Source organism: Micropterus salmoides, unplaced genomic scaffold (genome assembly GCF_014851395.1).
Source record: "Micropterus salmoides isolate LMB-PRFRI ecotype aquatic unplaced genomic scaffold, ASM1485139v1 Ms_hic_scaffold_11, whole genome shotgun sequence".
Lineage (NCBI taxonomy): Eukaryota > Metazoa > Chordata > Actinopteri > Centrarchiformes > Centrarchidae > Micropterus > Micropterus salmoides.
The window spans coordinates 22,361,785-22,375,181 of NW_024040152.1; the positions used below are offsets into that span (position 1 = coordinate 22,361,785).

The 13,397-nt window shown below is 39.8% G+C and overlaps 1 protein-coding gene across 2 annotated transcripts in view; it reads left to right on the forward strand.

The window, feature by feature from the left end:
• The window catches only part of cdkal1 (CDK5 regulatory subunit associated protein 1-like 1), a 287,599-nt gene that overhangs the window by 110,378 nt on the left and 163,824 nt on the right, over window positions 1-13,397 (forward strand). For both annotated transcript variants that reach the window (XM_038711895.1, XM_038711896.1), the window contains one exon: window positions 365-468. In XM_038711895.1, coding sequence (XP_038567823.1) covers window positions 365-468 — 104 coding nt within the window. The remainder of the gene's footprint in view (window positions 1-364; window positions 469-13,397) is intronic.

The window sequence follows — 13,397 nt, forward strand, 5'->3', positions numbered from 1 at the left end:
TCAATTTTGAGATGTTGTGTTGTAATGATTCACAACTGTAGTTTTATAAAAAATACATCTGTCATAACAAGTAAATAAATGTGTTGCCCAATGGAATGTAAGCCAAGTATAGGACAAGAAACAAATACGAAGAAATTATGAAGAAACTTTATTATATTATATAGTAGGAGCTTGTTTAAAAGCCTTAATGTGCAAGATATAATGCAATACAAAAAGTGTCCATACTCCTGTGCTCAGTTTTATAACATTTTAAATCTGTGGCGTTGAACCCTAAGATGATGTTTGAAGACTACTGCTCTTTTCATCATCCATCCCTTTTTCTTTCTTTCACTGCCTCTCTATTTGTCTATTTCTGTCTGTCAAGGTGTCTGAACGCATGTACCTACTGTAAGACTAAGCATGCCAGAGGAGACTTGGCCAGCTATCCTGTCGCGGAGCTAGTGGAGAGAGCCAGGCAGTCTTTCCAGGGTGAGTACATTATCTGTCTCAGACACACACACACACACAATCACAACATGGTGTTGAATTGTGGTGTGTGTATACTGCATCATTTTAAAATATTTTTAAAAAAAGGAACTTAAATGGCAATAAGGGTCATTGAATGTCCGACAAATACACTGATTAATATACTTGACTTATATGCCGTGGAACTGGATGTGCCACTGTTGGATAATAGAAGGTGCTGATATTGGATAACCACCTTCTTGGAGAATTTGATGCCCGATGAACAGCTGTTGTGGTGTGGCATCTGTTCCTTAAGCGCAGACACTAAGAATCCCCAATCGCACAGCAGGGCATGTCTCTATTAGAGCCCCAGGCGGGTCAATGAAGGGCAAGTCTACAAGTTGACAACACAAATCTCACTTTGAGCCAAATAAGCATATGCAATGGAATTCAGACCCGTGTTCATTTTCTTTGCAGCTCACTTACATTATCTCCCCTCCTCTTCTCCCCGCTGGATTACAGACCTTCTAGCCTCATTTCTGTCAAATGCTGCGTTTGGGGTCTTCATGCCCGGAGTACTGTGCAACAAGCTAAGGTCAATTGTCACATCCTATTAACATTTCATTGCTCACACACATAATTTAAATGTTGTTCAACCTGAATGTCTTTTAAATCCCGATCAAATGTGCAGCTTGTTCGTTCAGTGTAAGCATACAAAGATCTCATTTCTGAGAGTTGTCAGAGACAAACGTTTATACAAACCTTTTATTTTATCTTGACAGATGAGTTAGAGTTCATTCTTACTCTAAAAAACGAATGTACTCATTAGTGAACTGACTAAAATGTAAACACTTAAAACACTTTTCAAATTAAAAGAAAAGCAAAAAGAGAAACAAAAGTGATACTCACATTCAGTATTTATCGCATTGCCTCCCTCTCTATTCTTCCGAAAATGTTGTTACTCAAGGTGCTACTAAGCTTTTGGCTTCATTTTTGATTAAAGGTCCAGTGTATAATATTTCTGAGGATCTATTGACCGAAATGCAATATAAGATCCACAACTATGTTTTCAGTGGTGTATAAAGACATTACATAATAAACTGTTCTGTTACCTTAGAATGAGTCATTTGTATCTACATAACCGTGGGTCCCCCCTTTCATGGACGCCGTCATGTTTCTACAGTAGCTGAAGACGGACCAACAGTGCTACAGAGCGCGTTTCGTCACTAGTTCTACTTGTTCAACTTCTTGTAGAATTCAGGCAGTGTAGACACTCATCACTATGTTGAATATGTACGTTCAAAGAAAAAGAAGTACTAATATACTGCAGGGGTCTGCAAATTTTTACAACCTTTAGATGGTGGGTGAGAATATAAGCCATAATATTAGTAAGAATTTCTATGGTGTTCAGTTAGCTCAGTTGGTAAATTGCTGGACTCTCATCTCGAAGATTTTGTGTTCGATCCCACCGTGGGGCAATTTTTTTTTCTCTTTCAACAAATGGATTCTGCACAAACTGTTTTTCAGGCTCACATTATGGCATGTGCTGCATTGTTTGTGTTTTGTTGTTTGATGCACATCCATCAACCTGCGGACGCTTTTGCAATTCCTCAGTAACTCCACGCAGAGGACATTTAGGGAAATCACATTTTCTGACTGCTCTTTCAGAGCCGTGTCAAGTAGGCAACACACTCTTTTAATGTTGTTCAGAATTTTTCAAAGTAAAAGCTCTCAATTCAACTCCAAGTAAATCATTACAGCAAACAAGCTTCTCACGCTTTTATTTTGCACGCAAAACCACTAAAGAGGATGTGAGTAACTGTCGCTGTCATGACTGAGAGCTCTTTCAGCACCGCTATCAATTATTTTTTTATTTATATTATTTTTGCTGCTATCTAAGCAAAAATATCTGGCCAGATATTATTGATGGTGGGCAGTTTTGTTGAGGGTCCATAATCACAGAGAGAATAAACATGTTTCCCTTGTCAGTGTTTGTATAACTTTCATCTACTATGTAGTTTATAATGGTGTGGTGCAGAAACAGTGACAATGTTTCACACTCTTGGCTTACATTTTCCATGTTATCGGTCTGTGGCCAGGTCGCAATAACATATGGTTTTACTGAATAATTAAGTAAATATAATTTCTTAATAAATATACCTAAAGAAACCTAATTTGACTGGCTACTCTCCTTTTGTGCTGTGTCAGCCACTGTTGCCGTCCTATGCTCTTTGAAAGGGTAGGTGGCAGTGGTAGACTGGACAGTTGGTTGCAATTCGCAACCTCACTGCTAGATGCCACAAAATCTTACACACTAAACCTTTAAAAGGCTGGTTTCAACCATCTGTAAATAGCCAACACTTGTTGGGCTGTGGTGCAATCCAGTGCTTAGGAACCTCTTACTTAAAAAAATAAGAAAACAATTAAAAGACAGTCGGCTAGTGAACAGCCTTTTTAATGGCAGATGCTATAGTAGTAAATTCACATTATCGTTCTGCCAAGAGTCTGTCTTTCAGGTTTGATTTTCAGCACTTTTGAAGGTGTTGTAGTTTCGGGGCTTTACAGATGTAAACATTCCAATCAGCAGTTTCAATTCTACCGTTTATGGATATTTGCGATGCTGTACGATGTTTGACTTTGCTATAGCAAAAGCAAAGATCAACTTAATTATATATCCATCTATTATATATATATAACTTAATTTAGCTGGAGCTGTCTGCTTGCAGCAACTGCGCCGCCAATGCAGTGGTCTTATTGACATGAACAAGGGGCCTGGAAATGTTGAAGCAGTGCTATTGTTGGTCTCAGCACAGCCTCAGTTTATATCTGGGTAATGAAAAACAAGATTATACCCTTGACAAGGACACAGCTTTCCAAATCCAATCCAGAACTCTTTAAAACAGCTGCATCCATGCCACTGTGGTGCCCAGGGGTGGGCAGTCAAGGGCAAACTCACCAGCTGCTTGAACCTTGGTGTGTGTGTGCGAGTGTGTGTGTGAATGTGTGTTTGTATAAATGTCAGATGTGGGTGACAGTGCAGTGTGAAGATACACCTGCCCTTTACACTTGTTTGAGAGAGGTTTGAAGAATGTAAGGCGTATTGATATTTTGGGATGACTGTGTTGTGTATTCGCATAACTGTAATTTAAACACCAGTGTGCTGTCTTTAATTAAAAATGTTTTAATCCCAACTTGTAATAGACTTGGTTTTTGTTAGCCGTTGTTGTACGACATAAAGCAGGAATTTCAGTCTGGAGGTCAGATATGAATAGTTGCTGTGTGTGTGTGTGTGTGTGTGTGTGTGTTTAATCTGTTAAAACGCAGGAAACATGAGAGTCAAAGACGGTTAGTTGTTGTTTTCAAAACAGAGAAAGAGGAAGCTAGAGGTTGCCGCCTGTCATGATTTACGGGCAGTTGGAATAAGACAGAGAGACGGGTAATGACAGAGGAGAGAGGCGAGGTTTCGCTATCTGTCCTCTGCTCTATATGGCGGATACAGTCAAAATCAAGTGTTTAACTGTAAACAAAGCTGTTGGACCCCACAAGTATAGTGGAAACCCTGGCGTTTGGGCCCCAAAAATACAGAAAAACAAGCCCCCACACACACACACACACACACATATTTAGTGCACATGTAGGGGGACTGATGATGATGAACAAGACACACAGTTTGCCAACCTAGCTTCCTGATTTTTGTTGGCCGTGTTTGAATTGTTTCTCAGATCCACACGCACACGCACACACACACACACACACACACACACACACACACACACACACACACACACACACAAACAGATACACAAACTCACTGGCAAGTGTGATAAGCAGGTTTCATCTCTGTAATAATTGGGCATCCAGACCCTTCTGCCATCTAATGTATATTTTGTCACATAAATTATATTTCTCTTTTGTTGAACAAATATAATCATCGACCACATTTATGAACCAATGGCATGCTGTTTACTCCATCAAATATTTTTGTTAGGTTTGGAATTACATTATAGCACTGCTGCAGTGCCCCTTTCTGTCTCTCACTCTCACTCTATTAGCCACCTTTTTCTTATCTCGCACAAATTGAGCTTCACAAATAGGCCCTCCAATTTGATTTGCTATTTGATGTCTTTTGAATAAAAAAGGCTGCAAGTATGAATGCTAATTTTGATTGGCCAGTTAGCCAGCATTGGGGGTATTTGATTGGTTTATCTCAGGGAATTTGAGAGGATTTATGGGGTTTATTCAAATGCGATTTGAGGTAAATAGCTCTCTTTCCATCTGGAAAAGTGAGTGAATGAGTGCACAGCTTTTAAAATAATCTGAATTATTCAAATGTATAATTTTTAACATCAGAGAGGCTCGTTAATGTATGCAGGTAATGGAAGCTGGGGATGTCATAGGGAATGACAAGGTCGTGGGTGTGTGTGAGTATATGGTGGATGAGTGTGTGGGGGTCCATATAGATTTGTGTGTGACCGAGACACGTGTGGAAGCTGAGTGTGGGTTGTGTGTGTGTGTGTCGACGTTGAAGTGTGTGTCTTTTTGTATGTGTAAAATAGCCAGAAGTAGAAAGATGTTTAACCATATTCCTCTGGGTGAGCAATTCTGGAGATGACGGTGAGCACAGTTGGTAGAAGGTGAACAACCTCCATCCACCAGCAGTCTGCCGCCTTCTCCACGCTCTCCTCTTCACCTCCAGCCCTTTATCTTTATTTCTTCCTTACCCCTCCTATCGTCTCTCACTTCTTCCTGTTGCTCCTCTGTCTCTACATCCGCATGTCTCTCTCTCATGGCCCTTTTCAGTCCTTGCTCCATCGCTGTTGCATTATGTCCTCCTTCTGGTCTGTCTTTGGAGTCATTCTTGGAGATCAGCAGTAGTGGCAATCACTGTACGTATATTTATATTGAACTGTATGCCATCAAATGGCAGTCGGTCTATAAAACGTAGAAATCGCATTATTAGATACTACAATCCCATGCATGACTCCTTAAAAGCAAAATACAGTATATGGGCACACTGAATTCGTATCTCTCTGGAAATTAAACACAACTCAGTTGCAATTTTTGTTCAGCGAATGTGTATATATATATATATATACATACACACATACAGGAGCTGGTCATATAATTAGAATATCATCAAAAAGTTGATTTATTTCAGTAATTACATTCAAAAAGTGAAACTTGGATATTATATTCATTCATTACACACAGACTGATATATTTCAAATGTTTATTTAATTTAATTGTGATGATTAAAACTGACAACTAATGAAAATCCCACATTCAGTATCTCCGAAAATTAGAATATTACTTAAGACCAATACAAAAAAAGGATTTTTAGAAATGTCAATCAAAATTAAAAGGAATGAACACTTGAAATATATCAGTCTGTGTGGAATGAATGTATACATTATACATGTTTCACTTTTTGAATGGAATTACTGAAATAAATCAACTTTTTGATGATATTCTAATTATATGACCAGCACGTGTGTGTGTGTGGGCCTTTTCTCAGTAGCTTGGTGGTAGCGTCGCTATTTTCTGAATCAAATAGGTTTTCAGTAACATAGCTCTTTTATTGACCGAGTAGCGCGGTAGCTTCCACGCACGCTACATTTTCCCAAGCATTTCTGAAGGATCAGTGAGTGACGCCACCAGCGATGACATCACGTACCGATCCTTGAGCTGATGTCTGCGACTTTGCTGCAGGGGAGTAAAGACATGCGCGATTGAGTTTACTTTATATTGTGATAGTTACTGTAACACCTTGTGAGAAGGATCAGCGTCCAGCTGGCCACCTCTTCCTCTAGTGAGGAGGAAACTTTGATATGTAGTGGCAGAAACTTGTTTCCTTGAGGTGAGAGATCTCTCTCTCTTTCTCGCCCATTGCCATGAATGGTTTGGTTGTTTAGGTTGCAAAGTTGCCAGAGCACAAAATTCACATATATAAACAATAAAAAATACATAATTAATTAATAATGTGATAATTAAGTAACTTACGTATACAAACAACAATGGTTATCTGTTTTTTGCATGAGGAAATACATTTAGCTGCAATGATATGGCAATAAGTTGGAGAGTTTGTGTATCTGATTTAGCTCTGTCGCACACACATACTGTTTGGAGCAGGTTTTTAGTCTTTCTTCTATTGCTATTGTGGAATGAAGTTAGTTCAATATAAACTAGGCCTTTACTGTGTGTGTGTGAGAGAGAGGGAGAGAGAGAGATTGTGTGTGTGTGTGTATATATATATATATATATATATATATAAAAATAAAATATTTGCTTATTTTGGAAATCGGCTGATTTCTCTATTCAAGCCTTAAGGCAGTATCTTTAACCTCTAGAACCTGCAGATGCCGTTTCCTGTAAACACAGGGGGGCGCCAGGGCTGTGAACGAGGGAGAACTCTATTTTTGTTGTGGTCTTGAAACACCCACTATGGCTGCCGTCTTGCAATTTTAACCTGTCAGTAGGGGTGTATTTGAAATAATCCCGTCTGAAACAGGACATGACTCTTCATAGATCCAGGCACACTACTATCATTTCCACATGACGCACTACATAAGTGTGTGACACGCGTCTTAGCAATCACAACACAGCTTGAATTTTGGGCTCTAGTGAGTATTGGTATAATGACAACACAAAACTGAAACCTTGTATCACCACTATTGCTTTTTTTTTTCTAGATCTGACAGCTGGTGCTTTTCTCCCTTATTTAAAAATGTTTGATGCCCTAGATTCTAAGCAAAACCGCTGAAAATGCCATGTAATGCCTGGATGTCAACATGGAACATGAGCTACTTTTTTCAATCACATTTTTAGTGTTATCTTGTTTACTTTTATATTACAAGTCCTTTTATTATGATAACGTCACCCAGTGAAGGCAAACATAGCCACTAATATTCACATGCATCTGCCTTTTCTCTCATTTCCACCTGACTGATGGCATCTGTGTCAAACACAGATATTAGCAGAAATGACACTGCTTAGTTCCCTGGCTCCAGCTGGAAGACATATGACAGATAAACAGACAGACATGTGGGCTAGCTTGTTGGCTAGCTCCAACGTCTGTGACAGGTATTGGCTCCTGTTTATCTCTACTGCTGCAGCTATGTGACACATGGACAGACAAGGCTGCCAAGGTTTGCTAGGCATTGTCCTCTATGGGTCAGTGGTTCCTCCTCGTTGGATGTTGAAGGTAAAGTTTCATGGTTACATTTGAAGTACACCTTGGATTAGATTACAAGAAAGGTAAATAAACCTGGTGACGACAGTCGGTCATCACAGTAGCAGAGAAAAGGCTGTGGATTATCGTTTTTTTTATCAATTCAGGGAAAGATTAGTGTCATTTCACAGATTTACAGGGTCATGGGGGCATGCATGTTCAGTAGCTGTTAACATTGACAGGTATTTTATTCTATAGATGGGAGAACACGTGCCGTTTTTCCATTACCAGCCCAACTCGCCTCGACTCTACTCAACTCTGTTTGGCTGTGCTCCGTTTTCCATTGCAGATAGAACCCAGAGATAGTAACCCTCAATGTAGCTGGTCGTCATAGTGACGCCACTGCCGTGATGTAATTTTCAATGTGACACATACACCAGTGACCCAGACACAGCTGTCTCTTGATTTAAGTTAAAAAAAGTTTCAACATTAATCAGAATGTAAAGGCAGATTACAGCTGTGTTTTCCTCAGCTATTGTTGCTGCAGCGGTCTCTGACAGTGGGACCAGATGGCTCTGTGAGCGGGCGGCTGGCAGGCCTCGTGAGCTCATCCTGCGGGTTGCCACAGACTTCCCCTGCCACCACTTGTGGAGCTCCTCAACTCCGAAAACTTTCAAGCACTTTTTTGTTCGGCCATCACCTCTCGTAAAACAGTCAATATTCAAAATCTACACAGCTGATTTCTTACCTCAAAACTTCTCAGAAGTGGATTTAGTGATGAAATAACGTATAAAAATTATAAAATATAAAACTTTCTGTTGCTTGCCTCTGTCAGGCGCGTGCAATGATGACACAGTGAATAGTGACAATTCTCTCTGATAAATCAGACCTTGATGGAGGTGATATGAAAAAAAGTACCTGGAAGCAGGTACAGGTACAACTTTTCTGCAATGGAAAACCAAACAAAGGCGAGGCGAGTCGAACTGGTACTGTGCAGTGGAAAAAGGGGCTATACAGTAAAGATACACATCTGGATGCATGATGATTCAAAGAAAGCTCACTTCTAATTTTTCTCTTATTGATTGAGAGATGAGCGAGAGTGGAAATAGAGACATAGAGGCAGCTGAGCAGAGACTGAAATATTGATAGGAGCACATTGATCATAGTTGAGTCACCACCATCAAAGTGCAGTGTATTGGAAAGACCATGTGGAAAACTGCTGAGCATGCAAGCTGTAACACAAATTTTCTGTGTGTGTGTGTGGAAGCAGTCAGATTTATAATCCTCTGGGAAAGCTCTCATGGAGAAGCTAAAAATGGATTTTCTGAATCTCCTCCAGGCCGATAAGTTGCTGATATTTTTCACACAGACAGAAGTTTCTCCATGTGTGTGCTCTTCTGCACTGAGAAATAGTTCAGACCCCAGCAACACTTCTTCTTCATAATCTGGCTGTTGTATAGCCAATAAACTCAAAACAGACTTCAGTCACACGTACACACACAGCACCAGAGTTCAAACATATGTCACCACTACCAAAACACCAAGTAGTGATAACAAGACTTACGTTTCTTGACTTCTATTTATTTAGTAATTTATTTTAACTATCGTGGTGTAGTTTTATGCATAGAGCATGACACTATCAGTGCCAAACACGAGGTGAAGAGTTCAATTGTCAGTATAGCTCTGTGGGTGAACTAAAACTGTTAAGGCTTTTCTTACCACTTTTACAAGCCAAACAGCAGTTGAGGTAGGGTCATATATTTTGTTAAACATCCAAATGAATGGTCTGTATTAGAAGACAGGCTTGAGCTGACAGCATGATTATGTGAATCAAGTATCAAACAGAATCAGGAAGGCTCCGTTGATTTTTGTGGGTCTGGTGTATACTTCCTCGTGACCATAATAAGACTTTGGTCTCTGACTTTAATGAAGAAAAATATGTAGTTCAGCAGGGAGATGTGGATCAGCTTTTTGTTGGTCTTTAATACTTTACTTTTTATTTTTTAAAAGACTATTAATTAGATTTCATTTTCTAGAATGATGACTGCAAATCTAATTCATGTTTGTCATTGTTTTGCTATTATACCATTTGTGAAATAACTCTGTTGACACAAATTATTGTTTATAAAATAAAAGACAGAATCCAGGTGGAAATTGGTGGTCTTTGCGTTGCTTCAGCAGTCAACCTCAGTAATTCAATTCACTAGAACTTTTTTCATAGTAGACACGTGTTGTTAAAAACGGTAATTATTGCTGCATTCAATTCCAGTTTTCATGGCTCTGTATTGTGCGTGCTGGCTCAGTGGCATAGCTTACTGAGACACCAAAAATGGAACTAAGCCATTGTTATGGTTATTAGTTCCACCTGTGCTTTTGTTGCTATGAAACGTAGTGGGAGTGAAAATATAATATGAAAATATCTGCCTCGAAAAAGTTGCATGTAATTATATATAATTTATTTCAATGAGACTGGAGAGCCAATGAGCTCAGGTAGCATAACTGCCAGAATTTGTTGTATGGATGACATACTGTACATTACCACAGCAGGTCAGGTGCTGCTGCCAGGGCAAGTTGCTGGGGAGTGATTGAAAACCAGTTGTATACAGGTTATGTTTCTTATTCAAAGTAGCCACAATTGATTGAGTAGAGAAAATCAGTATGGGCTGTTCTGCACCTCTCTGACTGCTTCTATCTGATACCCATCTCTCTCTCTCTCTCTCTCTCTCTCTCTCTCTCTCTCTCTCTCTCTCTCCTGCTCTCTCTCTGCCCCTCTTTGCCTCTATTTAAATATTTCATTGGTGTGTCATTATTGTCACACATTTGAAACAGAGCTGACTCGTTGCTGTTTGGTAACTGCTACTCGTCTGGCTTTGAACATACACTCTTTAACTTTATAAACAAGACAAGAACATAAAGTAGTCATGCTCAGACGGACTCTTCAGACAAGGTTTGGACAACCCAGCTGCAGTCTCACCTCCAACACTAATCATTATGCATGGCCATGATTCTGTGTGTGTGTGTGCTGTCAGTTTGAGTTAGCTCATTGTTGGGACGAGAGACAGTGAGACATAAAAAAACAAAAAGTTTTTTTTTTTTCTTGTACAATATTAAATATCTTTTGTTTGTCCTGTGCTCTTAAAGTTCAGCTAAACTACCGGCATCCTTCATTATCTTCTCTGCCTCTGTCTTCTTGTTTGACCTCTTTTCATTCTCTCCATAGACTGGACAAAAAGACAACAGAGGGTGGGGTGTGTGTGTGGGTGTGTGCGTGCATACATGTGTGTTTGTGCGCATGTACCGTCTTGTCCTGTGATTTAGTGCCAAGCTGGCAGCAGAGACTAGTGAATAGGGAGCCCCTTTCACACAAAGACAGCACGGGACACACACACAGTCAATGCCAGACTGCAGGCCACCAACTGCACACCTGGCATGCTGCTATTATGTCACCAGTGTGTGTTTGCGTGTGTGTGAGATTGTATAAGTCCAGCAGACACCATCTGCTCTGTCCTCTGTGAACTTGTGTCCACACCTCTTCTCTCTCCCTACTCCAGTATACTATGTCAAAATGTTTTAAATCCTTTGACACCATGAGTTATAGTACTACTGTATTTCCCCTGTATTTCTCTCTATACTCCAGTATACTACTTAATGTTCATTGATGATTAAAGATAAAACAGATGAAAACCATCAAAAATTTACCTCTGAGCTACAGATGAAGATGTATTACATATTTTAACGTTTTTTGAAATACTAAAAGAAGTGTCTTAATTTCAGTGCCTCTATTTTTTTTGTCTTTTCCCTCACATAAAGGCTGTGTTATACTACTGTATTTTCCTTCTGTTAAACCCTGTGTGGGGGAAGGGAAGGCAGTTCCACATTCAGTCAATGGGTGGCAGTAGGACACTTAGATTCACACCCGGACCATGTGCTCGGCTCACTGGCCTTGTTATTGTCTGTGTGGCTTTACACACACACACACACACACACACACCATCTCTCATACACACACAAAGAGTCGGCTTGTGCCTGTTAAAATGTTTAACTGCTATAAGTCCTCTGACTCACATTTGGCTTTTTCGTTCTTCCACCCAAAGCACCACTGTGTGTGTGTGTGTGTGTGTGTTCCCTTTCCCAAGCTGTTAAGCACACTACAGCACTGTTGTTTACATACTAACTTCCTCCTTGATAGTCCATGTGAGAGTCACAAAAGATAAGAAAATAAATGACACCTTCTCCTTTGTTATTGTAGCCTTGTAAATATTTGTATCGATTGCCCAATCAAAGAAACAATTACTTTGGGGATCCCCCTCTGACCTTTTTGGTGTCAACCCAGACAGCTATTAGAGAAAAGGAATAAACAAAATAAAAACTAAACCTTTCAGATTTGGTTTGCGTTTTGTAACATGATATTCAGTGAGGACTGAGGGGCACATGATGTATGACTCGGGTCAGAATTACAGTGTATAGCTGCCGATTAAGTATAAAGTGGTATAAAGCAACCATTGTTTTCTCTTTATGCCAAGTTTTTACCTATTACCCCTTTCCTGCCCTCGTGATTCTTTTTCTCTACAACTTACTCTCATCTGTTTCTCTTTCTCCTTTTCCTGTCCCATCCTATCTTTCTGCACAGCTTCTTTAATGGCTTTTTACAATTCAAAGTTTTGTACCCCATATCCTTCTTTCAAAACAAGGATACTGAAATAATATATCAGTTGTTTTTTTATCTTCACATGTACAGTTTTTATATCTTCCAGGAACACAAGGGAGAGCCTTTGCACTCTGCCCTGACTGGTTCATAACCAGTCGCGCTACTATTGAAGATAACTACATGAGTACAAGGTTGTTTTATACGACCCAATGAGCCATGACAGACACACACACACACACACACACACCAGTGTAAAGGGGGAAAAAAAGCTGCAAGTGGCTCAAGTCCTAAAGTTTGTGTCTGCTTTGAAGTCTAGACTTCGAGCTTGGGAGACTGGAAAAGGGGAGATTAATTGGGCTGTTTAATCTACACAGTCACTTGTTTGAACCCTTTCAGCATTTTGGCAGTGTCACAAAAAACAAAACAAACAAAAAAAACATTTAGATACCTGCAGGATTAAAGTTTCTGCCATGTGGCGTATTTATGCAATGTGGATTTCCGCAAAGACTCCCCCGTCAGTAGAAGGTAGATGATAAAAGTAGTGTATTCAGTGGTTCAGTAATACAGTGTAATGACTTTGAGTGTGTTTGTCATGGCAGTAAACATATCCACAATTTAATGCACTAGTTTCACCTCTGTACAAATCACTTTCCGTCACTGTTTCATGTGTTTCATTAGCACAATGCTTAGCTGGGCAAGCCTTTCTGCCTGCCTACATTCATCACAATCCATCTAATAGCAGCCATGTCCATCTTTATAGTACAGCTGACCATTATCCTCCACATATATTATATACACCACAAAGATGCATTATAGTTACCGTCCGTTGGCGATGGCTTACAGACATTAAAATGTTGAGCCGGCATTAGGGATGCAGCGATTACCGGTTTTCACTATTAACCGCGCTTTAAAATGTCACGGTTAATTAATCCTAAAGGCTCCACAACACCGAGTGTTTCTGTTGAATGGAATGAAACTGTGGCAACTTGCATAAAACAAAAACAAAGTTACAGTAGCGGTGCACCAGCTTAAGTGTCGTGCTTATCAGAGGCTTCTGCACAATGGCTAAACTATGGCAGATGGGCCAAACTGTGAAGCTTTATTTCCACCAAAGAAACGGCTGAAGTTGGCAGTGTG